General features: G+C 48.3%; 6 protein-coding genes across 6 annotated transcripts; 3 read left to right on the top strand and 3 right to left on the bottom strand.

The window, feature by feature from the left end:
• Positions 1-848: 848 nt before the first annotated feature.
• EV420DRAFT_1753100 (NAD(P)-binding protein) lies at positions 849-2,349 on the top strand. Its single transcript, XM_060480440.1, has 6 exons — positions 849-1,041; positions 1,134-1,347; positions 1,408-1,558; positions 1,615-1,806; positions 1,864-2,081; positions 2,141-2,349. Exons 1-6 carry the CDS (start codon positions 944-946, stop codon positions 2,297-2,299), a joined length of 1,032 nt encoding a protein of 343 aa, XP_060323070.1. The 5' UTR covers positions 849-943; the 3' UTR covers positions 2,300-2,349.
• Positions 2,350-2,630: 281 nt separating this feature from the next.
• EV420DRAFT_1585054 (uncharacterized protein) lies at positions 2,631-2,864 on the top strand (the record flags this gene model as incomplete). Its single annotated transcript, XM_060474779.1, has 1 exon — positions 2,631-2,864. A coding segment is annotated over one exon (234 nt), but the record flags the coding sequence as incomplete, so codon positions are not given.
• Positions 2,865-11,382: 8,518 nt separating this feature from the next.
• EV420DRAFT_1486529 (FMN-linked oxidoreductase) lies at positions 11,383-12,497 on the top strand (the record flags this gene model as incomplete). Its single annotated transcript, XM_060470407.1, has 6 exons — positions 11,383-11,484; positions 11,583-11,675; positions 11,733-11,742; positions 11,790-11,981; positions 12,100-12,163; positions 12,218-12,497. The coding sequence occupies 6 exons, from the start codon at positions 11,383-11,385 to the stop codon at positions 12,495-12,497; spliced, it is 741 nt and encodes a 246-aa protein (XP_060323072.1).
• Positions 12,498-14,792: 2,295 nt separating this feature from the next.
• EV420DRAFT_1585085 (uncharacterized protein) lies at positions 14,793-15,991 on the bottom strand. The gene is made up of 3 exons (XM_060474780.1): positions 15,415-15,991; positions 15,305-15,364; positions 14,793-15,249 (listed from the first exon to the last, which is right to left on the bottom strand). Exons 1-3 carry the CDS (start codon positions 15,888-15,890, stop codon positions 15,237-15,239), a joined length of 549 nt encoding a protein of 182 aa, XP_060323073.1. The 5' UTR covers positions 15,891-15,991; the 3' UTR covers positions 14,793-15,236.
• Positions 15,992-16,526: 535 nt separating this feature from the next.
• Positions 16,527-19,296, bottom strand: EV420DRAFT_1651217 (uncharacterized protein; the record flags this gene model as incomplete). The annotated part of the gene is made up of 6 exons (XM_060478526.1): positions 16,527-17,407; positions 17,464-17,843; positions 17,897-18,485; positions 18,535-18,711; positions 18,771-18,838; positions 18,887-19,296. 6 exons carry the CDS (start codon positions 19,294-19,296, stop codon positions 16,527-16,529), a joined length of 2,505 nt encoding a protein of 834 aa, XP_060323074.1.
• Positions 19,297-21,504: 2,208 nt separating this feature from the next.
• EV420DRAFT_1753104 (uncharacterized protein) lies at positions 21,505-24,190 on the bottom strand (the record flags this gene model as incomplete). The annotated part of the gene is made up of 12 exons (XM_060480441.1): positions 21,505-21,673; positions 21,714-21,793; positions 21,945-22,015; positions 22,090-22,163; positions 22,456-22,593; positions 22,693-22,738; positions 22,869-23,032; positions 23,270-23,287; positions 23,472-23,595; positions 23,740-23,771; positions 23,936-24,037; positions 24,110-24,190. The coding sequence occupies 12 exons, from the start codon at positions 24,188-24,190 to the stop codon at positions 21,548-21,550; spliced, it is 1,056 nt and encodes a 351-aa protein (XP_060323075.1). The 3' UTR covers positions 21,505-21,547.
• Positions 24,191-25,247: the final 1,057 nt, after the last annotated feature.

Below are 25,247 nucleotides of genomic sequence, written 5' to 3' on the forward strand. Positions count from 1 at the left end.
ACAACCGAGTTTGAGCTTCCGGCATCTCTTCATCCCCGTATTCATCTCGGGACTGGTTTTATTGCCGGTCTCCCTTCTGCTCAACTCACAGTTCTCAAAGCCGAGTTCTCCTCCCCCCCCCAAAACCCAAGAAATCAAGGATTTCTTGTTCTTATATTACTATTCAGATCTCTCGTTACAGTTCTACAGCTTCACTTGGTGCACATCTCGCTGACCGGAAGGCTTGATTCGTAAGCTCGATGAATAATCAACGAAGGAAAGATATAAAACCGGCAGCAGTCGAGCGTAGAGCATCATACTGACTTCCAGCCACTGTCAATCTTCCAACGATGACCACCAAAACTACTTTCTTTATGGCTGGAGTCACCGGTATGTAGCATCAAACTCTCTAAGCAACCCAGAAGTAATCTCATCTGTGCTTTAAAGGTTACATCGGAGGCACCGTTCTTGAACGATTCCTAAGTCATCCAAACGTGTTATGGATCTGCCGAAATCCGGAGATGCGAGCACGAGGCGAGGAGTGATGATCGAAGCGAGGTATGATTAATTAGAAATGATGTACGTCGTTAGGGAATATAATGGATTCCGGCGAGGGTTCGTGAGGAGACCTGAGAGGTCCGGTTTGCGAAATAAAGGAAATCAGTAAGCGCGAAGCAATTACTGAGGGAAATAGCCGGTAAGCGCGGAGCAATTACCAATATAGAAAGCCTGTAAGCGCGAAGCTATTACGGGCCGTGGGTGAAGGCAAGCGCTAAGCGTAACCTTCGGGTTGGTGTCAGAAAGCGCTAGGCATATCCAACGAGTTGTTCAGCAAGCGCTAGGCGTAGCTGAGGGTTCACAGTGAAGGTGTCCTGAAAGTGGTAGATTGGTAAAAGCTTTTCTAATACAATGTTATCTACAAGTTTATATACTAAGGACAGGTTCGAGTCATTATTATTCTATAATGTTCTATAATATTCTAGTATCAGTACGAAGAATAGAGAAGGTAAGAGAAAATAAGAGAAAGTACGAGCGAGTCACTACTAGGGCCGAGAAGGCCGAGTACGGGCATGTGTTGACTCATGCACCGAATCAGTGGATACCCAATATCCATAACAAAACGCATCCTCTTTCCATATCACTGCTCTTGTTAGGTCCTCAGAGAAGGCCGAAAAGCTGAAGAAATTCGGCGTCGAGCCCATCCTAGGATCGCTTTCGGACTTGCAGCTGCTCGAGGATAGTGCAGCGAATGCAGACGTTGTTGTGGCGATGGCGAATTGTGACGACCTTCGTGGGGCGGAGGCCACGCTCCGAGGGATCAAAAGACGGTTCGAACAGACTGGAAAAGTACCGGTATTTATCAACACAGTAAGTCCTATGACATTTTATCCAGAGTGCATTGAAGTTAATGAGAGGAAACCAAACCAGTCGGGAACGGGTGTACTCTCGGATAATTCGGGAGGCCTGAAAGCTACAGAAACTATCTACGATGATCTAAACCCTGATCAGATTGAGACACTCCCGATCACTCAGATACACAGACCAGTGGACCTTGCTATCGTTAACGCGGACAAGGAAGGTTGGTATTAATACTCATGTACTGGCAAGCACATACTGACGCACATGCATTTGAAGGCTATGTGAAAACTTGTATCATTCTCCCGTCTACTGTTTATGGCTTGTCTTCGGGAAGGCTCGTCGATGCAGAGATTCATAACCGTCAATCCATCCAAGTACCGTCTCTCATTAGTGCGTCTCTTGATCGCGGACATGCTGGGATGGCTGGAGAAGGGAAGAACTCGTGGCCTAATGTCGAAATTCATGACCGTAGGTTTTAGTTCTGATTTCTACCGTCCCAGTCGCGCTCTAATGCGTTTTTCACAGAGGCTGATCTTTACCTCAAGCTCTATGACGCTATCGTCGATGGAAAAAACCCGGCTCTTGGTCACAGCCGCGAAGGATTCTACTTCGGTGCAAGCGGAGAGCATCTTCTGTACGACTTGTCCCTGCATCTAGGTGCCGTTCTGGTTGAGTTGGGTAAAGCAACAGAGAAAGAGCCTACCTCGTTCACGAAAGAGGAAATGGCCAAGTATTTCGGCAGTGTGAGTTCATACCATATCAACCTTCGTGGTACTTCAATTCTCATGTTATCATGGTCTAGCTTGACTTCCTAGGATCCAACTCTCGTTGTGTGGTAAATAGGTCTAAGGCCATAGGATGGGCTCCAAAGAAGACCACCAAAGACCTGTTTGCAAGCCTCAAGCCTGGGGTGGAGATGATTCTGAAGACCGGGTATTCTCCGTCGTTCTACTTACTTTGATACTAGCATTTTTGGATTAGAATGTATAAATAAATAGGAATGATTGTGACTACGTTTGCGAGAATTGTGAGTGTATGAAGTATAGGCGAAGCCTAGGTGGAAAGGGCTGAAGGTTACCTCGCTGTGGTGGAAGAAGGTGGCGCCGTGGCTCCAGTCATCTATATTCCACCTTCGACGCTTCCTACCCTCTTGTCCTATGTCATATGGATCTCAATCTCAATATGCGTAATATTATCGTGGACAAGAGGGGCGACGTTTGTTGGTCGACTGGGGCATGGCCGGCGCGTTCCCTCCGTGGTTTGAGTATGCGAACATGGTTTTGTTTGCAAGGGCGACCATCAAAGAGTGTCGTTTACCAAAATCATGGCTATTTTTGCCCCCTTTATTGCTGATAATTGTCAGTGGTACCATCAGCAGATCGGGAAAAAAGTTGCCGTGGATTGCGGCGACCACGATCCGGCATAATTCTTATCCGCCTTGTCAAGGCCTTACAAGCCCATATAACCGAGGCACGATGTTGCGACCTCTTTGTATGCTATTAGAAACCCCCATAATGATATGTTAGCCTTCAAGATTGCATAGGATTATTTTTATCCCGTACATTGCTACCATAAGCTCAATAAAATACGGTCTGGCTTACACAAACTGGTTGTAAAGTGGTACTAGTGATTGCATTGACATGTAAATGTACTACAAGTCAGAAAACCCAGTATCTTCGACATCAAGGTAGCTCGATTCTACGGATCCATCAGAATCGGTGCCTTCTTCGGAAGGCCTCTCATCCTCGCTGTCCTCGGAGCTCTGATCCTCGCCATCGTCTTCTTCGCCTTCGTCTTCCTCGCCATCGTCTTCTTCACTTTCCTCCAGCGTATCTTCGCCTATGGCGGCTTCATCATCTGCGCCTGTCACGTTATCATTGTCTTTGAGATTCGGGTCTGCATCATGTCCAATGCCTCCACCGGCATAGCGCATATACATGTCTCTATCAACAAAGCTTGCCGCAAGACAACCCACAAGTCAGCTAGGAATCGGATAAAGGCCATACAACTCACATCATGACATAGTAATTCACCCAATCTTTGTCTTCTCCTGGATGTCGCGCGGCCGATGGGGAAAAGTCAAGAAGTGTCCGAGTACGACCAGCCGAAAATACGGGAGTCAAATGACATGCACGGAGAACCAGAGAGGGATCAACAAAGCCAAATGCCCCTTCATCGTCTTCAGGTACAAATCCAATTTTTGGAAGGCGTGCGCTCTTAAATCCCCACCTGTAGCCCGGCTCAGTTCCATACCACCGAACCCACAAGAACTCCATGTTCTGGACAGAATGGCTGCGAGCTTCCGATCCTGTATGGCATACTTGTGCATGGAAAATCCCAAGAACTCGAGCATACCAGAATGGGTGAGCATGAGCGTCAGTCTCGGGAGAAAGCATCATGACGTCGCTGTGTGTTCGAGGGTTAACAGAATCTTGATCGCGTCGCATGTCGTATGAAGTGTAATTAATCCTCATTGTTTTATGAGCATAGATCCGGTTGCTGACGATGTGGACAGACGCCCGTTGCGCATCAGAGTACGTTTCATCATCACCATCAAAATCGTGGCCGAGTAAGCGGGTGAGAAGATGGTTTTTCAGCTTGAATATAAACTTCTGTAAGACCTAATATCAGACACCGAATCAAAAAAAAGTCTGTGACTCACGGTCTTGGCAGGATCTTGGCCGTTTAGGTGAACAAAGGAAACAATATCATGTCGATATCTTCGAGACTCTGATATGATATGATGGAGCTCTGCACAACCAGACTTGCGTGAATCCTTCTTTGAACCCTTTATCGGATAAATGTTCTTCATGCCATGTATTCCAAGCTGGCGTCTGAAATGTCGCCGTCGTCGCTCGTGATTGGCAATTTGTTTGGTGGCATTAGACTTGTTTGTCCGAGCATACAATCCTTTCACTGTACGATGCGCTAATTCTCCCTATTGGATATCATCAGCAGTTATCTAGCAAACAGAGGACTTCCACGAACCGTCTGTGTCGAGTACGAATCAGTTGTACCAAAAACAGGAATAGTGGAAGCGTAATCAGCAATGGCATGGAACTTGTACGTATTGATGTTGAGCTGCCGCTTTTGTGGTCCCGGTTGAGGACTTGACGTAGAGACTGGATGTGGCTGCATTTCGTTATGGCGAAAGGCTTCAGTTTCAGCCTTTTTTGCGGCCCTTCGTACTCGTGTGTTGACTTCTCTCGGAAGCTCCACTGTGTCGAACTCCTTTGACCACTCCCTGAATCGGCGAAGCTCTTTTCCTAATGTGGTTGAACAATTCTTGAGTCGTTCCAGGGTAACATCACTGTGCATTCGCAGCTTAGCGAGAGCATGCCATTCAGCGAGACGAAAGAGTAATGTCAAAATCCAGGAGTTGTATGGTTCATCGAGAAGCCCGTCGACAACTGGAATTAAATTCTACAGCCAGTTAGTTGGGACATAGTGTTAGGAAGGCGGACGTACCTGAAGGATGTCCTCAAAATCCCGAGCGCCCAGTTTCTTCATTTCAGACACATTGTTGGCAAATTTTCGTATGGTATCAACCCCAAACGTCGGAATAAGTCGAAATCTGAGGAAAGGCATCAACTGAGAACAGGATGGAGTCGAGAAATGGTACATGTACACATACCTTTCATCGAAAATCTCTACTAGCTGCTTCTTCTTAGTTTTACCAGCTGCATAGAGGATACGGACAAGGTGGACAAGAACAGCCTTGAACACGCCCAGCTCAAATTCATGCATCTGATCCACGACTAGCATCTGAAAGGGATTGAATGTCGATCCGAGTTTTTCCACAAAGGCATTCTGTGACAGTAGAATTAGTAGTTGATATATTGGTAACCAGATAGTAAACGTACCATGGTCGGAACAATTGACTGCGGTTGGCATAATCTCTCCACTGCTGCACTGCCGACAGTATATCCCTTATTGAAAATGAAATCGCGTGCCCTCGTTATCTCGTCTAACAGATATGTCCTAGCCAGACGAACACGTAGCTTCAAATCGTATATGAGACCCATCTGATCGGCTTTCTTCTTGGGAACAAGACAGCGAGGACACAGACATGTGCCATTATCTCGAATATTAGCAAGGAGTACTCTGTACAATATGCAATTATCTGTTAGTGCTTAACCATGGAGGAAATAAAAGCATACTTTTCAGGGTAGTCAGCTGAATATGTGAATATCCGGGGGTAGACACGACGATAAACTCCATCTGCACATTTGAGAACGATGCCGTGGATATAGGCATGGACAAAATCGGCATCCAGAAGGAGCTTCCATGCCTCATGCATGAGTTCGCGCCGACAGTGGGTCAGCAAGTTCTTCTGCTGATTCGTACTGATGTTGAGTGTGCGGAGGAAGTCGGATATTGAGTCTGGAAGCTAAGAAATATTTGTAAGCTGCTAGAACTAAGTCTCAGAGTAACGAGCGTACTGAAGGAAAAAATGCCGTTTGGTGGCATGCACCCGAGTCTGGCTTTGAACGGACATACTTGGACAAATTACCGAAGAAGGTGTACAGTGGCCATGCCTTTGCCGTCCCAAAGCTGGTAAGGTGAGTCGCATCAGACCAAAACATCAATGCGGCAATAACTTTCTCTAGCTTGCACCCAGGTTCGTTAGCGGCCCGTTGGAGAACTCGTTGGGCATTCAGCCAGGCATCCGAGGTGTATAGTTCATCGTATATACGTGTCTCATGTCCAGTGAGTGGAGATACGAATATATGGCGAAATGGAGAAAGATGGAATAGGCATGCTTGCACATCAGTGAATGCGGCCTTTATGACCTCAACCAAAGGTCGGTACCGAAATCCTGGGACTGAAAAGACACGTACACCAGTAGCCTGATTTCCAGTAGGTATTTTGATATCCACAGTTGCCTCACGCCAGCCATCCTTCAGTGAGGGCGATGAGTTAATCGCAGTGTCGAGTTTGCGATGCTCTCTGCCCACATCAAACTGGGATTCAGACTGAAAATCGTCTGTACGGAAATCTGGTGCACGAATAACGTCATTGACAAGACGGTTAACCTCGCTTTCAGATTTGAGGTTGCTACCAGAGTCAACCCACTGCATGAGACGATATGTGCTCATGCTCGAGTAAGGGTATGGAGGTGGTAACACTGAGCCGATTTCTTCAGGAATCGTAGCACTCGAATCAGACTCAGTGGAGTCAGGAAAGTTAGCAAGATCTTGTGGTGAAATGAATGCATCAGGATCGTAGGATGGTCGATTTGGAAAGAAGCGAAGGATATGGAATGCATTGGTCACGGTCTTGAATGCATCGTGGACAATGAGACGCACACGAGGGATAATGGGTGTCGGTTCATCGGAGGTGGCAGCAACTGCTGCAGGTGCAGCTTCTGGGAGATGGTCAATAAATCTGCGAGGAAGTCGATGCATGCGTTGTGGCCGTTCTGGTACAGGTAAAGTCTGTGTAAATGACAATGGTAAATCTTCAGGCATATCCACATCTTGGTAGTCTATTGTCTGCATTTTGACAGCTTAGATTATAGTCAAGAATAATATACTGTGCACATACCTGAATACTAGTCTCAGCATTTTCCGTCTCCAAATTGACCAGCAGTCCTCCCTCCCTTCTAGCAGAACCAACAGGATCCTCCAAACGTCTGCGCTTCTTGTGCTTTCGAGGCTTGTCCAGTTTTACTTGAGCCCGTAATTTAATACTGGCCTCACAGTGATTCTTGTGAAGCGAAAGTCCTTTGGATGTACTGAATTTTCGGCCACACCCCGCTTCAGCAGGAACACAGGAAAAGGGAAGAAGAAGCTCGGACATGAGGAGAATGAAGATGAGAAGTGAGATGGGGTGCATTGTCTGAGAAACGGGCATGCAGTTGGCGGTCTAATAAGTAGGCTGCTCCGAGTCGGAGAGGCGAGATACAGGCATCTCGCGATCACCGGATTAACGCGTCGTAGTGGCTGTGATGCACCACGTGATAGACCCTGATCATGTTCCAAACCATTCTAGTTTCTCTCATCGTGAAGGCCCATTGGGCTCGACACGGACCTACAAGGTCTCTCACCATCTAGATCCATTTTGTTCTCCGATGCGCACCCGAAGTAGGCTCTTCTTCCGAATCGGCAGTCAGTTCTTTCAACATAAATACTTAAGTCATGGCTAAATTTGCTAACGTCGCATCTCAAGCAATATGGCATCACTCCTCCAAGAATCGCAAATCCCCAACCTACCAGGATCCTCTCAGCTATCACATTCGAACATTGGTCTTCTGAAACGGCGCATTGCAGAGCTGGAAGAAGAAGTGGTCACGTTGAAGGGTACTCCCCAAGTCAAGCACCAGTGAGTTTAATAATGACTCTCTCCTTGCTATCATCTCCATTTATTCTTTTAGAGAGTCATTCAAACAGATGGGACGTGCTCTTCCCCGTGTGATGTCACCCTTTGACAGTGTCCGGAGCATCGTGGATGAGAAAGTCCGACGCCAGCAGATTGAAGAGGATTCATCTTCGGACTCAGACGAAGATTCTGCTCTACCTACATTGGAGTAAGTCATATTGTTCATTAATCTTTAAGTGTCTACTAACAGTATCTACTGTATACTACAGACAAGAGAGACTCTTTCGAGGCTACAAGGCAATGATCGAGAGCCTTGGGCCTCGTATTGAAAAGTCTCTTCTAGGCAATGAGACCACACCTGGTGAATTCAATGATATCTGCACCTCGGTAAGCCCTCCATTTGAGTTAGCATTCCATAGTCATCTAATTTCAATTGAAGCTCAGCAACGGTGCCAGCGCTGCCAGAACGGTTGACACTCATTGTCTTCTGGTGAAAGTGCCCGAATGGATCAATCGCTCAATCAAACTCACTGATATGCAAGAGGAGTTATTGGATACCGAGAGTCGCATTGGTCGTGGTTTTGACCATTACATCACGGGAGCCTTTCTGTGTCCTATTGAGTATGATTGGTCGGATCCAGAGTATGTTGTATGGCCACTCAAAGATCTATATTGACATCCCATCATCTAGTGTACGTGCAGCAATACAGAACGGTGATCCGCAGTACCCAGTTACTGCAGAATCCTGGCCTCGATTCCTGTTCCCTGACCCTGAAAAGGACCACAACGATAACGATGAAGGTTTTGCGCAGTCTCCAATCTTACAGAAGGTTATTCAATGGGCTATCTCATTTTGCTCTTACTGATATTCTCGACAGGCTTGGAAGTGCCTCATGACATCACCTGGATCTGCAGACGAGATTGATCTCAATATGCCGGTCTCTCGTGCCAAACGACAGAAGAGAAATCCACCACATTGTGTAGCTAATAATGTTGGTTTGAAGTCAGTGACCGCACGGAGTATCGCCTATGTGGCTGTACAAGCTGGGTTCTTTGATGCTTCTATCTAGGGTTGCGTGCTCATCTTAGCTATATAGCTTCGGATTGCGTTGACGCAGAGCGGCTGGCAACAAGTTGATGGTGATTTCGACTATCACGTCTTCTTCAACAACATTGTTGATTACTTTGAGGATGCCCCTGGACCTATTGCAGAGGCAAAGGCAAAGGCCGTATTGGAATGGTGGACTAAGTGATTCCCCCATCTGATGCGAGATTACCTACTGATGTTCTGTTTCCTAGCAGTGTTTTCAAGACTGGAAAGACTCGACTTTCCCAGTCCCTTCCTAATGGCGGCTCTGTCAAGCGATTAGCAGCGAAGAGAGAAGAGCAAGAGCGAGGAGAACATACAGTATAAAGTTCGAGACCAATTTATATAAATGATGTACCAATATTCTGTGCCGTGATAACAAATGGACTGTTTCTGAGTTTCTCAAAAGTTTCTGTGAATTTCTCCATGAATGACAATAAGCATAGTACCAAAAACTGTTACAATACATTTACGATGTTACAGACTCACTATAATATGAGCTCATGTTATACCTGCCTATGGCATCAAGTAATGGTACTGATACCTTTCGAAGCCTGATATGCATTACTGACATAAGAAATACTCATAATGATACATGAAGAATTATCAATCCTCCACGCTTCATATGGGCATATAACCTTCGCGCAATTATTTCGGACGTTGCCAAGCATTTTGAGCCTTGCCACGGGCTTATATGGGCGTATATATTTTTGTCCGATTCGCTGATGACGAGGCAGAGTATCTGCGTCGTTTGGAATATGCCATTGAAAGATCATGGCTTGATCATCCGAAAGGAAACTTTGAGAGGTTGGGGCTGGATATCACGTATCGACGGGCCCGTTGAGCTCGAGATAGGTGATCGACGACAGTGGCTATATGACAGGCTGCAAAGCCAACGTCAGTTTCGGCCAAACCCACCATGGAACGGAATCACTGTGCTTTTCGATTTACCACAATCGTTGCTCTGCCTAACATCGCTGGTAACCGTACTTCGCTGTCACTCTTCCTATTGTCAAGAGCTGACTGTTCGCAGGATGTGTTCCAAAAGTAGATATGTCTCCTTGAGCGTGTGTACAACCCAGGCGACGTCATACAACAAGAGAGCCCAACCCTCGTTTTCGTAGCCCGCTCTTCTAATACAAGTGTCAAAATGCCTCCAGCCATCCAGCTCTGATCCCTTCTCTCAACTACTACTCTGGGTCATCGAGCTCACAGGTGGTATAATCGCAGTCTGCCGTGGATGTATTCTCTTACTATGACGTGTCCTCCCTCCTGTCGAATACCTACACCTATTGCCAGCAGCATCCTTGTCCGTGCGTTAATGATATTTTTCTGGAGCGTTCAACCAAAATAAAGCATGCTGTAACACGGTAGGAAAGGGGGACGTTGTCAGACTCAAATAATATGGGGCAACTGGCAAATGTAGTGATTGGAGAAGTCGCAAGCCAGGCTACCTAGTACATTGATGACTGGAGTATTCGCCGATTCGTTATAGTCGGTGTGGAGCTGAGAAGCCCAAATTGTATACTAGTGTTGAAAGGGAGCCATCGGATGGTCCGGGATGGAGAGGGCGATTTGAAACTCCGATCAAAATGTCTCCTACGAAGCTCTCTCAATCTCAACCACCAGTATTCCACGCCGGTTTATCTAACGAAAGTATTGCCCGTCTGAAGGCACGCTACATAATCCCCTTCCCTCGTCAACGTCATGTCCAAATTTTGGGCACGGAGATTCCTCCGAGGATAGCGGCGCCTCAGCTTGAATGGGACTCGGACGACATGGTGTTGTCGATGTAGTCCTCGATGACGGTGGGAGATGGGAGGGAAGCTGTGATCGGAATTAGCTTCAAGCCTCGTTTGATTTCTTGGCATGGCGATTCCTCGACTTTGCACCCCCAACGGCGGCCGCTCCTCAACCTGAACGACGCTCAGACTTGGTTCGACGCGTCAACGTGCAGAGGATGGCCTAAGAGGAAGCCAGGAACATAATGTGGCATTTTGCAGGCGTAGCGAGGGACGGGAGGGCTATTGGCGTCCTGAGTACGTCGGCCATTCTCATCTCGCTGAACTCTTCTATTAACATTACTTGCATCTACCACAGTTCACCGACAGCTGCCGTGTTCTCCACCGCCGAAAATTTCCAAGATGAGCATCTTACCATCAAACACTTATGGTTTCGCCCTACTACGCCACCGCCGATTGTTCAACTCTTGAACTTGGTGCCGGCTGGAACATGAACTTCGGGCCGACAAGTAGCACCCAAGTAAACCCCTCCCCCAGATACCTCGGTCATTCACTAGTCGTTCATATTTGCACAGCTGATCCCGGTCATCAAATCCTTCAAATCGCGTAGCTTCTGACTCAACTTTTTCGCTTGGTGCCTGGACACAGTCAACCCCAAGGACCGGAATTTTACTAAGAAACTCGAAATTTTCTACGTTTGGTCATGCTTCATACTGGGTCCCTTTACGCATGGCCTTGGTCGCGACACGTATACATAACAAGTATGCTACTCCTCAAAAATCCTCATGAGTTACAACCAACAAGCATTTTCTCGCATTCCACCGATGTCGAACCTCAGATTTCTTTTCCAACCCCTCAAACTTGGTCCTACTACCCTCAGGAATAGGGTTCTTCATGTCCGCCTTGACACGGAACCATGCCATCCCCACGAACGTCCCCAATAGTCTCAACACCGAGTACTACCGACAACGCGCCGCAGGGGGTGCTGGCTTGATTGTCACGGAAGGCATTCGCATCGCTTAACAAGGGCACGCCCTTCTCTTACGCCCTTCTTCGTGCTGGTGCTTACGCCGATTTTTAATGCTGATTGCCAGAATGCTTTTGGTATCTGGTCTCAAGAGCAGGTCAACGGGTGGAAGAATGTCACAGACGCTGTTCACGAAGAGGGAGGCGTGATCTTCGCACAGGTATATTTTATTATACCCTCGTCTCGTTAGTAGCCTCTAACACGGTCTACTTTCTAGCTATGGCATCGTCAGTTCCCTGTGTTTCTACTGCAGGAAATACATACTAACACATAGTTGGACGCCTAAGCCACCCCGATGCACCAGAGCAAATCGCCTCAGGACTCCCACCCTCAGTAATCTCTGCCCGAGGAGGAAAATTCCGTTTCCTCCCTGGTCAGCCAGGCTATGTCACACCTACTGCAATCGACGACCCTCGAATTCTACTTGCCAATGGAAACAGGCTACTATCAACGCGAAACAGGCCAGGTTCGACGGCGTAAAGATCCACGGCGCGAACTGGTATCTGATCCACCAGTTCCTCGATAGCACTGCGAAACATCGGACAGATCAATGAGGCCGGAGCGTGGAGAATAGATCGCGGTAGACGTCTGGGGTGCCAACAGGGTCGGTATCAAGTTGAACCCCGCCGAAGGGTATAATGATGTCGGGTATGTCCTCATTTCAAGTGACGTGGCTTGTACTTGTACTGATGAATTGAACAGAATGCCGCTTCAAGAGACGCTGGGCATATTCGGGTACCTCATCTCAGAGATTGACAGACTCGGGATCGCATACGTTGCACTCGTGCGGTACGCAGGGAATCTCGATCCTGTTATTGACGGGGCTCGGCGTGCAACGAAGCATGATGTCCTCGGAACGTATACCCCCTTGTTGAAGAATCCCGCTACGAATGTATTCGCGAATGCATTATTCACAGGCGAGGAGGCGGTGCAGTATGTTGAGGATGGGAAGGTGGATGGAGTTTTCTTTGGTATTCCATGAGTGGTGAACCCGGATTTAGCGAAGAAGTTTGAGAAGGGCGTTCCGCTAGAAGGGGATTTTATGACGCTGTCTGGGCATGGGGGAACAGCCTGAGAGGCGGATGAGAAGAAAGGATATGTTGAAGCGAGTGTCTTCGAATGAGGAAAGCTTTCGCTGAGTGAACAGACTATTCATGACAGGGCGTCGTACACGCTATATGCTGAATCCGGTCCGGCTCGTTTCCCCGCCATTTTCTTCGTCTGTCTTTTGTCTTCCTTCGCACTATTGGAGTACCTGTCGACGATATACAGAGGTCATTGATATACCCAAACCGACTCTAGTGCATCCTACGAGAATAGCTACAAAGCTCCTATGGCCCCGTTTCTCTCCCCATACATATCGTGGTCGACCGGGTTGTCCTGCTGGTTTGCAGACCCGTTATGTTCATACTGCACGTCTCTTCTGTGTTACTTATTCTCCTCATTTACACTTATTTCTACGTATGTATGCGATTTTGGTCCTAATGTATTGTGTTGGCACTGATTATACAAAATGCAATGTTGATCTTGACTCGGTATGTCGCTACATAGAACAGGTAAGACCCCTTCTATGCGGTCTTCAACCAGGAAGCCGATAGAAGCGAACAGGGATTCTGGGGAGGAGAGAAACATCACAAAAAGAAAGATAAAGACGATGATTTGGACGACTCGCGTAGCGGTGAAGGGCAATAACATGTTGCGGTTTCCACCCAGTAGCTGTTGATGTTCTATGTTGTAAAAACCGCGGGGGGGCAACGAATATCATAGAGGGCGGAAACGTCCCCTTCTCTCTACCAGACGCGAAATCAAGAAGAAACGAGGGAGTTCCTTCCTGGGAAGGGTCGAGACAGAGGTAGTCCACCATCCCATCTGCAGTATTGAAAGCGACTTCGCACTTTGGGATAATGGTTAACCTCTTTGGACTACAATGCTGTTCAGCGGGATAATCGTAACGGCGTCTTCGTGTGGACTCGGAGAAAGACGAGTGGGGCAAGGAATGACGCTGCAACCCGAGCTCTGGACTCTCCGATATGCATAAAGAAGTAGGTAGACGGGAAGAAATGATCGTACACCTTGCTTATGAAGTAGTATTGAAATGGATAGCGGAGTAGCGAATTTCGTGAGTTGTCGATATTCCTGCTCTGGAGAGTCAAGCCGTACGTTCTAATCACCACCATTTAAAAGGAAATACGTGTTCTCGGGTAGTCAGTATTTTGTGCATCGGAGTGTGGGTGAAGGTAAACCGAAGATCAGGGAGGGAAGCGGAGAAGGAAGATATAGAGATAGCCACGACGGAATGGGACTGAGTGCCCCGACGGCATTGCCGACAAACAGACTCTCCTTGAAGTCGTTCATCGCCGTCCCCACTTTCACTGCAAATGACAATCGCGTCAATACGAGTCCAGCGTTCGAGATGATGAAGACAGACATACCCTGGAGTCGTCCGTATCACGCTGGATGACAGCGACACGCTACCCTGCCTGCGACCCTCACAAGTCACCGAAACGTCACTCACGAATTCTGGTGATTGGCATGAGAGTGATTTTCGCAGTCGTGGTCCGTCGAGGAAAAAAGCGACAACCTGTAGACCGGACGGATCCACTATTCGTTCTTCCGTGTCTTTTATTTTCATCTGTTTTATGATCCTTATCGCATGTGAACCAATCAAGTCACCGGTGTAAAACGCCGGGAGCCATAAACAGACATCGGAGAGAGGTATCGGTAAGAAGACCGACGGCTGGTACATCTAGTAGGAGGCTAGCCGTGCATGGCGCATAGATTTTGGCATATGCAAGAAACAGAGGACCAAGAGACGGCAGGATGACTTGGGCGTGAAGCTTTGAAGGACAGAGGACGCGTGAAAAAGGATAGTGAAGGTTCGGTGGACGGCTCAAGCTTCTTGGTGACCATCAGTACAAGTTCAGCCGGGTATGGATGGTAGACCTAGTACACCCAGAAGAACTGCTTGCGACTAGCAGCGATGACGACGACCATGGACACGTTCTTCTGTTCAGCCCTCCACCTACACGATGCCGAATCCTACGCCTCCCTTCTCCCATTGCGTTGATGGGGAGCCACTACCCTTAGAGAACTCTCCGCGCCCAGAAATTGGCTAAAACATCAACGAGGGAAGGGCTTTCTGTGGCATGCATGCAAGCTTTTGCTAGCCGAACGTAACAGGCAATGGATGAGGGCTTCCGTAGTCCTCGATGACGGTGGGAAACGGAAGGGAAGCTGTGATCGGAGTTTCGGATCGCCCTTTCCTGGGCCTTCCACTGCAAACATCATCATTGACTTCTCTAAATCCTTCCTGTATCGACCACTCACAAATTGTCATTCTTTGGTCTCCTCCTTCTCTTCCTTGTGTCTTTGGGCGGGTTCGTATCATGACCCCATCGTGATATCTCTCCACTACTGGCACGGGTTCGTTCAAAGACCCTTGCGGCATCTTGCAACCTTTCTCTTCTTTTTCTGCGCACATTCTTGGCATGGGCTCACTGATTCTTTTCGACACTAACCCATACCTTGCTTGTCTGGTCAAAATCTGGTTGCATCATCCGAGTTGAAAAAAAAATGGGCGAGGTTAAGTTACTCCTCTGTACATTCTACCATATGACTGAGATGACGATGCTTTGCACCGAAATGAATCCATTGTTACATCCCACTGCATTCGGGGAAATACTTTCAAATGGGTCTTCGCTCGTCTTATACACTTGCACCATTACTTCCAACACCTGCCGATATAGTTAAATAATACTCAAAGCAATGCAAAGAAGTATTTGTGCGCACAAGATTTCATAGTCTGTAACAAGGTGCACGTCGTTACTATAAGAGTACACGCATCCGCGCCTAAAGAAGGGGTTGGCCAGCTACAGCACACGACAGCACACAGTACATACAAGCGAGGGCTCGTCTTTCCTGGTACTCTATGCTTATTAGGGTGCATAGCTATACCATGGTACAGCGGCATCCCATCCTCCTCGTAGCCGCCCTTAACCGGCCTCCTGCCAGCCGGGATACGCCCTTCAGACGCGCGTACAAATTCCATGGTATCAGGATTGAACTGGAGCAGATCGTAACGCCCCTCATGGAAGATAATTGCATTGTCAACAGCAACTGAGCAAGGTGCAGGTAAATTAGGCCGGTTGTATTCGATCTTGCATGGATGGACGGATTTATCGAAGATGGCGGAGCCGAAGTAGATGGGGGTAGTAGCCCAATTAACAATTGGTTGTCCAGCAAGATACTCTGGTGGTAAGCCAGAGTGAGAGGTCCCCTGCAATGGAATACGGAAGCCAGCGCTAGGGAGCTGCTGGATGGGCACCTGGTAGCCACTCGACGGCGCACGCTGCTGATCAACAGGAGGCTCAAGCATCTAGGGTGTTGTCTGGGAATCGTGGGGGTTGATGCAGATGCTGGATGTTGTCAAGGTTCATCACTGCTAGTTTAGTCTTTTCTACTGTTTCCGATCATCACGGAGGATACCAGTACAACATCATAGGCCAGTTTCTGCATGACTGCGGCTTCGACTTCGACTTCGGCCACAAGGCAAAGCATGGCTCGAGCCTGCCTGCATACAACCTTTCCCACCGGCCATAGCAGAGGTTATAGAAATCGCATTCTTCCTTGCTGGAGCCGGTATTGTCTGCTCTCGGCTTGTTTATCGGGATTTACCGGAGGTACCGCCTGCACCCAAGTCTCCAGTCACCGTGTGCTTGCCTGCGCTCGCAAAATGTGGGTACTCCCACGATCCATATTTACGTATTTATCTTTTGGAGCAAACTTCTCTGTATGCTATACTGATTTATCGTCAAGTAGACCAATGGCTCACTCGAACTTGCTGCTGCTAGAAATGTATACAAGTTGTAAGTTGTAACGAGGCCCAACTCGAGGCAATTGCAAATTAAACTCATACGACTTTGCGAGTCGCAACAACTATTCTGTGAATCAAGTAAAAAGTGCATTCAATTCTACATAAAACAATGCCACCTAGATCGCAAGACCTACTCCTTCATTGGGAACGTAGATAGTTGACAGGCGTCAGATAGATAGGCTGATAATTATCTAACTCGGCGCTGCATCCATATTTCTTAAAAAGCGTAACCATCCCACCATTGTCTGGTCCTGAGTGACAAGCATGAGTGTACGCAGCTTTACCGTCATCGTCTCTCGCCAAAACATCAATTCCAGGGTGTTTCAGTAAGGCTTCGACGGTCGGTATGATTCCATGACTGACCGCCATCATAAGGGGTGTCCATCCATTCCTGCCCTTGCTATTCACATCAACCCGCCCAGACTGCAATAACAACTCCACAATATGTGTATGGCCCTGCTCTTCTACAGCATACAACAAGGGTGTCTGTTTCGATGAGGGTGACAGGGCATTTGGATCAACGTTGTCTTGGTCCAGTAGCAGCTTCACCATCTCAAGATCCCCTCGCTGTACAGCTGTCAGCAACAGCGGTTCCTTGCATGGGTACTTTCCATGTGAGAGGAGAACGTCCATGATATGCAAGAGGCCATAATCCATAGCAAACTGAACTGGAACAGGCGCCTCACTGGATACGGTTCTTTTATGAAAGATGTTCGCGACCTTTTTGCGGTTTGCCGAGTCAACGCCGTCAGTGAGAAACGCAACGATTTCATCTTCTATTGAATGTTCCACTGGTCCGCTAGCATGGTGTCCCCAGTGAACAGACGAGTAGTGCAGGAACGGATGCTTTTCAGCAAGAGCGCAGAGAACGTTGTCGTTGTCGGCATTATCAACATCTGTGGGAAGCTCAAAGTCGTCGAGTGACATATATGACAAGCAGGTGCGCGTGATGGTCTCTTGGATGCGAGGAAAGAGTTCAGCGCATCGGCGGTCATGAAAATACTCTCGGGTTGTTTGATCTAGAGAAAACTCATCTTTAGCTTATGTAGAAAAAAATTAGATCATCCACACTTACGCATGAACTTCATTGTAGCTCCACTCAGCTGAAATTCTTCCCACTCGCTATATGTTTCGTCCTTGACGACAAGCCCAGCACAGACATCTCCCAAAAAGTCCTCATCATGGAGATTGTCGAGGTCTAGAGTTGTCATCCCCGGTTCCACGGCCAATGCATACCGCAGTTCCAACACCGTCAAAGGGCGCCTGGCAAAGGCTATCCACCCAAATACACGGTGCGCAAGTTCCTGACGGTCTTCGCTTTGGCTATTAACCCTCTCCAGCGCATTGTCATACGCCTCCCATATATTTCCTGGCAGTTTTGTGAGTGCATCTCGAAGTGATTTTCGATTTGAGGTCTCAGCAAGTGAGTCCATGTGCATGCCCGCCAGAAGGAACCTACAGAGAGTCAGTCAATAGGTGCAACACGCGCAGCTGCATGATTGACACACATGCCATCAGCCTTCATCGTTACTCCGCTGAGTATCTCCTCACGCAGATCGCCTCGTCCTTTGATGTGGTGGGAAAGACGGCCAGAAGAGAACTTGGTCTTGATATACGTCTTGATATCCTCATCGGTAGCTCTAATATCCAACCAGGTATCTGTCTTAAACAGTGATCCTATCGCGGGGATGTCTCTCGACATCACAAGAAGTCGAGTATTGCTGCCCAGCATCCGCAGGGCATTAATCAACTTCTCTTGACCTCCATCATTTTCCGGAAATTCGTCCAAGGCATCAAGGATAATGTAGACACGGTCGAACGATTTCAGCTCTTGTGCGAGGACTTCGGTGAGATTATCAAGGAAAAGGGGTGTGTTATTGTCATAGAGGAATGCAATCGAGTCAGAGAGACCGTGTGCTTGGACTCGCTGTTTCAAGAGGCTACGGAGAACGTTCTCTACGGTTTGTGCGTTCGCATATCGGTAATCACAGAAGATATTCAGGACAAGTGTCTTCTTCTGGACGAATGTCTCCTCGTAGTCCGGCAACTGCAGAGAGTTGACGATGATGGAGGCCAAGACGGTCTTTCCAACGCCCGCTAAAGAGATATATCAGCTTCAAGGAAACGGTGGCGATATTTGACTCACGACCGCCAGGACACCACAAAGTACGGGACTCCGTAGAACCGTCCTTCCAACTCTTAAACTCTGAGGACTCAAGGAACCATTCTCCAGTGTCACCGACGCGCTCTTTTAGCTTCGCCCGTTGAATGGTGACGTAATCCAAAGGGGTCAGCCACCTCGCCACTCTCTCAGCTTTGTCGTCTGCCGGGTACGAGCGTATCAGCAGTCAATACGACTATAGATCTCGACCATGAACGCACCCATTAAGATAACATCAACCGTGCCATTGACATCTGCAACCGTATCCTTGATTGCATGAGATAACATGCTGTATACCAAACTTAGCCTCCGAGAGGTGAACGCGGGAGTCACTTACACATCGTTAAGCTGCACAGCGCTCATGACCGAGGTCTTGAGACGTTCAATCCTCTTCAGATCATCGTCCACGCTCTGCTTGGTAAACGACCATAGCAGTCTCGTTGCCCCCTTTTTCCACCCAGGAGAACCACTTCTCAACTTTCTATTGAGTCCCCTGAGTAACTCCGTAAGTTCCTGGAGAGGACCGCGCAACTGCTGTAATGTCTCCAACCAGGGGTCGTCTTGGGAGGATAGCTTAATAAGCTTGCCTAGGGCGGACAGATAGATCTCCATATACTGTAGCTCCGTCAAGAACTGGGTAATTTCTTTAGGCGCATCGTGTACGTTCTTGACACATTTAATGGCAGTAGTGATGCTTTGGTTGAGGGCGGTAACGGACGAAGCTATTCCTAGGGCGACATCTGCCATGGTTAGTGGTGAAGAGCAAGGTTGGACGCACGCAAGCCGCAACTCACGATCCGTCCTCGTGGTCGTAATCGAAGACACAACTTCACAACAACCGGGTCAATGATGATGGCAAACAGATGGGTCGCGTTGCGTTCTTGATAATCGTTGATTGGCGCCCGTCCTCCTGAGCCGTAGTCAAGGCGGGGACGTATGAGAATTGTACGACGTCGATATATTGTATCCAAAAAGAAAAAACATTAAACCATTGGTCGTCCAAGGTCTAACCTTGCGAAAGTACTTGAGAGCCCTGCATGCACGGCGACAACAATCACCTTCACAGAATCACACAACTTGAGCTTCTAGCACCGATGACAGGCGCCTCACAGCTGCGAATCCGGTAGTATCAGATCATATGATGGGCGAAGCGCTGATATTAATGTTATCGATGCCTGGGTTCACCGACACGAGGGTAAGGTGAAGGGAGTCGCCGCTGTCATTGTTGGCTACCACTGACGTCTTGAGGCCTTGAGATGAAAGAGGGATGAATATATTGTGATGGGCGAGAGAATGAGGAGCTGACGCGTCAGGAATGTCGTCACCGTCTACGAAGATGACCAAGATATAACGATAAGTGTTGACTGCCAGTGCCTTTTTTGGACTCGTGCATATGGTGGCTGTGCTGAAGAACTGTCGCGACCCGTCTTCATCCATCGCCTCGCGCCGGTAACACCACCACCACCTCAAGACCCCAATGGTGCCAAGCTTGTCTCCTACTACAGAAGCCCCTTCAAATAAGATTGCCAAGAAACATGAGTCATTCGCCGAACGGTCACTATTCTCCTTCCACGCGTCCTTTGTCCTTCACGCGTCACGCCCAAGTCGACCTTTCGTCTCGTCCTCTAGTTCTTGCATCTGCAAAAATCCACACGCCATCACACGTGTACGACCAGTCTCCTACGGCGGTCTTCGTACCAATGCCCTCTTCCAATGTTCCTCGTCATCTCTCCAGTGTACACTGAGTATTCATGGCTCGCGGCGTTTTACGTTGATGACCTGATTATTCCTCGGGCGACAAGAATCCGAAAACTGATGAAAATCAAAGGCACGGCAGAACGAATAAAGGATTCCCCCGGTTCAAGGATTATCTCTTTGTTTCTCGACGAACAGCGACTGCAAAAACCACCTTTCTGCCTGTCATCGTCCTTCTGCAATCATCCACCCAATGTATGCCAACGTTGCTCTTATATCTACGAGTGTCACTCACTCACATCCCAATAGTTGCTGGTGATTCCCGTCTGTATGATACATGCCTTTGAAATATCGAAGCGGACACGACACTACCACTACAGAAAGTCATTTTCATTGGCCGGTCTTGCCTAACACTTCATATGCAGTAAGAACACACGAGTCAAGCCGCGCATAGAGAGACAGCTGGTCAGACAACACTGACCAGTAACATCCTTTGTCTTTGGAACTCGTTAGCAAGCCTATGATTCATGGATCTCCAACTATCTCCGTTCATCGTTCCTCCCTGGTCCTAAACGTCCTTTCTTCCCAAGCCGGCAGCGAATGACAGACACGGTGCCGTACGATGAGATCGTCGGTGACACCCTTTCCCCCACCCGTCACTCTTCAGCTGTATTTTTAGGCTAAATCTTCTGCTCTCTAATACAGCTACCCTGTTTCGCCGATACTTTATCAGGCGCACTACCCTACTCAGAGAATGGTACGCTATCATTCACCAACACATCGACTCGTATGGTAAAAAGAGGCGGGCTCTGAATCTGCACCTGCCTGTTTCCTTCTTGCCAGATGGGCCCACTTCCACCTTTTGGTGTGCTGCGTTGATGGCCATCCACCATTCCTGTTGCGGGATACAAGACCTCACATCGCATATTCGAATCTCGGCCTGCCAGCCGGATAAAGTAGGATGCAACGTGAACGTCCCTTTCAATGAGACATCTATATGCCGCAACGGAGATCGGTATTAGTTCATTCCTTTACCTCGGTCATAGTGGAAGGGAGACACAGTGCAGGCAAATGGCCAGTCATAGGAAGTCAGTGAAGGACGTTCGATGACTGCGAGGGTCGTGTCGCCATCATCTAACGTGTTACGAATCATCTCGAACGCTGAACTCGTATTGACGCGACTGTCATCTGCAGTTTAGTTTGTTCGTCGAGAGGAGAAGGAATCCTTCAGTAATGAATGACTCAAAAGAGAGCCTGTTTGTCGGCAATGTCGTCGGAGCCCTCAGCGTCATTCCGTCGCACCCTAGTCCATTACCGCCTTGTCTTCCTTCTCTGCTTCCTCCCTGATCTTCGGTTCCCCTTCGCCTACACTGCCTAGAACACCAATGCAGAAAGTCTCGACTACCGTGTCACCGAGAACGCGAACTTCCTTCCGGATTAGTTTCCAAACGGCGGTGGCTGGAACGTACGACTTGACTATGATTATGCTGCCTTCCCAGAGCAGGAGTATCTCGACAACTCAGAATTTGACTGGTCTGGTCGCTATCCACTTCAAAGCCGCATCATATAGCACACAAGGCAGGCATAATATTGATGTACAGACCATCATTTCTTCTCCTCTGCTTCGATGCACGTATCGAGGAGTCGCTACCGAGCTAGGGTGCAACAGCATCCCTTCGTCAGCTGGAGCCCTCACCTACTGTACGAGCTGCCCCCCGACATGGCTTGATTGTTGTAGCCATTGTGGACATCGGTACCGCTAGCCCTAATGCTATTATGAACGCATGCAGGACTTAGTAGTCCAAGCTACAAGAAAATAGAGACGGTCGGTAATTGCCGTGCTACTAGTCGAAATTCCGTTTCACGTCCTCCAACACGGCTACTAGGACCTCTTGACCGAAAGCCGTCGCCACTTGGTCCTATGAAATCACAGCTCACACCACAATAATGTAACGTACGACAAGCACCGCACTCTGAACCTAGCCTCTGCTGAACAGGAGGTTCACAGTCGCAGAGCCTATTCCGCCACCGTTACTTCGGAATTCGGATCCTTCCAACCAGCACCTTACGCCCTGAATTCGCACATCCCAACAATGGCAACGCTTCAACTTTAACGACTCTCGGAGTTTGGTTCACGTCGCTGTGAGTTCTGAGAAATCAAGTGGGAGGGGCCGAGAGGACTCAAGCGAAGAACAGGATGACGCACCATACTATGACTCCTACACAGGTATATTCACGATCCTCGTCTCGTTGACTTGTATTGATATCACTTTTCGCTTTCGGTTCATAATGGTTAAAGAAGTACGTCAAGAAGCGCAGGTCCTTCACATACTTGCCGCTATCATCCTTCTACGCGTCGCAAGCGAGGAGCCAGCACTACGATACAGTCCTTCACGTTCAAGTCGGCCTATCGCCTTTGCTTCCTAGGTTTCTTCAGTAATAACCCACCACCCACTGCCACCGTGAACTTTTTGCTAATGTGAAAGCCAATGTACTGAAGAACGACGTTTACAATATCAATTAGTACGAAATGGACCCGACAGGAAATGCAACCATAGCTTACCCGTATGCTATAACGTGGCTCCATGTTAGTTCGATTGATTACCTTCCAATTATTGACTGACCTTTTGCTAGATAGACCTCTGTACCTCACGATACTCTTCGCTCCCTTGGCGTTTTGGCGCGTTAGTTGTCGTGGAGATTGGCATTGAGTGACTCTCGGGTTCATACGTGTGACAGGACTAGCAGCGCCTGATTTTAGAAGCAGGCGTCTCGAGCGTGAATAACTCTGAGAGCAGAAGTGATTAGTACACGTCGATGGCATAATGGAGATTTAGGTGTCGTACGTTAGGCCCTTATTATGACCTCAGGCTATCTTTTTGGGATACACATCAATTGAGCCTTCTGACTTCTCTGCATGCATTCACGGTCTCATCCAGTGGCGATGCTCTCGTCAACGAGATCCGAGAGGCTTGAACTAATGTTGCCGGGCCTTTTAGTGCTTGAGAGTACACTTAATACACACGTTATCTTGATTGCCAGCCTACATGAGTATGAGAAATTTATGTAGGTTACCAGTACAGTAGTGTCGCCCTCTCTTAAAGAAAGCCATTGGATGGAAGGGACGATCAGCTCGGAAGGCGAGATATCACTGATCGGGAGCGGGATCAAAACTCTTCTTCTGTCTTCCACCACCGTCAAGGATACGTATCGACTCGGGCACGCACATCGACCACCAACGTTCCTCGTCTGCTTGTCTTTGCTTCACTGAACAGCGCGCGCACATTGTCTTCGATGTCTTGGCACGGCGATTCCTCAATGGTGCACTTCCGCCGGTGGCTGCTCCTCAATCTGAACGACGCTTGGACTTAGTCCGCATAGATAACGCGTCAACTCAATTAATTTGAGCAGAGGATGACCTGAGAGGAAGCGAGGGTGGCCGTAGAGGGTCGACGTCCTCTCAGGGCTATGCATGGTTCAGTTGGGAGAACGTACGACTCTTTGGTACGTCCGTCAGTCTCATCTCGCTGAAATCTTATTGACATTGCATCTAGTATAGTTCATGATAGTTATCTGGTATCCGAGGCAGCCTGTTCATCTTCATCAAGACAAAGGCCGTCGAAAAGCTCGACGACATCGCTATCACATTTTAATTAACGACTCCAAGGATATCGATAAGCCGTTCACTGACGGTTTGTTTTGACGCGTTCCCCCGTCTGTTGATGGATGCGTGCCAGGACTCATCGACATCACCAGCACTACGAGAGATAGCTTTGCGCGCGCCCCCCTCGACCTACATCACAGAAACTTTTGAAGACAACCTCACCATAGAATGATACTCCGTCCACCGTTCTCCTCACCACACCGCTACGCATTCCCCATCAGTGATGAGTCGTAGGATGATATGGATGGCGAAGACAGCGATGTCCTTTTCTTCAACCGACATGCCTACCGGCCGCTTGTCAGGCTCTCCGTTCTCTCTCTATATGTTGAGACCAAACACCATCCATATTTTATCAGACCGGCGCGCTTCCACAGGTTTCCTACTCTGCGAGCTGTAATCGGCGAGCCCTCCGACGTATCGCTTATCCGACCAGAAACGATGATTCGCCTGGTCTCAGTCGGACTCCGAAACTACACCGACCAATCCAAACGTGTCCTCCTCAAGAGGTGGTTCTCCCGATGAGATTCTTTGATGCCCCAGCCGCTATGTCTGGCATTCTTGCTATGCAATGCAACAAAAGGACCTCTAAGTCCATATTCAGATCACTCAAATCACATCTGGAGAGACGACAACGACATGAGCAAAGCTAAGTGCAGGTTATGAATTAGAGGAGTGCGTGCTCGGGATGGTTAGTAATTTTCCCTCTCCGTTCTACTTTCAGCCTGGCTCACTTCCGCTATAGTCCACTGGACGACCCAATATCCAATCAAAGCAAGCCGCCTCTCGTGCCCTCAAGCACGTTCTTCACAGAAGGTGAAGAAAGCAGGCTTGCGGATCTGCTCCTGTAAACATTCACTCAGTACTGTTTCGTCCTTGGGTGGATTCGATTGAACTCGAAGCCGTATGGGTGCAAACGGGAGGGAGAGACGTGCCTAACGCAAAATTGTGGTGTTTCACGGTCAATGTTTCACAGTCTGCACTGCGTACACGTCCTCGTCATACTTTTACATATCACTCGCATGGAGTACAAGGCCGTGTTCTGCATAAGAAAACGAAGTATCGTCTTATCTACCGCCATCGTTCAAGCCTTTCAGATCGTCTCCACCGTGAGCTACCCCTCTCTCCAGAAAAGCATGGCATCTTCATCTAACCCTCCCCCCAGGTATACATCCGGCCTCATTCTCGTCAGGCAATTCCTGGCCAAGCGCCGTAAACTTATGCCATGTCGACGCGGTTAACTGCTACGCATGATAAGCCGACTGGGAGACACTCTCAGGATATCCGTCTGGCACCAGACAGTTATCGCAATTGGTGTTGGATACTTCACTTGCGTCAGGTT

This window comes from Desarmillaria tabescens (genome assembly GCF_030435595.1).
Source record: "Desarmillaria tabescens strain CCBAS 213 chromosome Unknown EV420scaffold_92, whole genome shotgun sequence".
Lineage (NCBI taxonomy): Eukaryota > Fungi > Basidiomycota > Agaricomycetes > Agaricales > Physalacriaceae > Desarmillaria > Desarmillaria tabescens.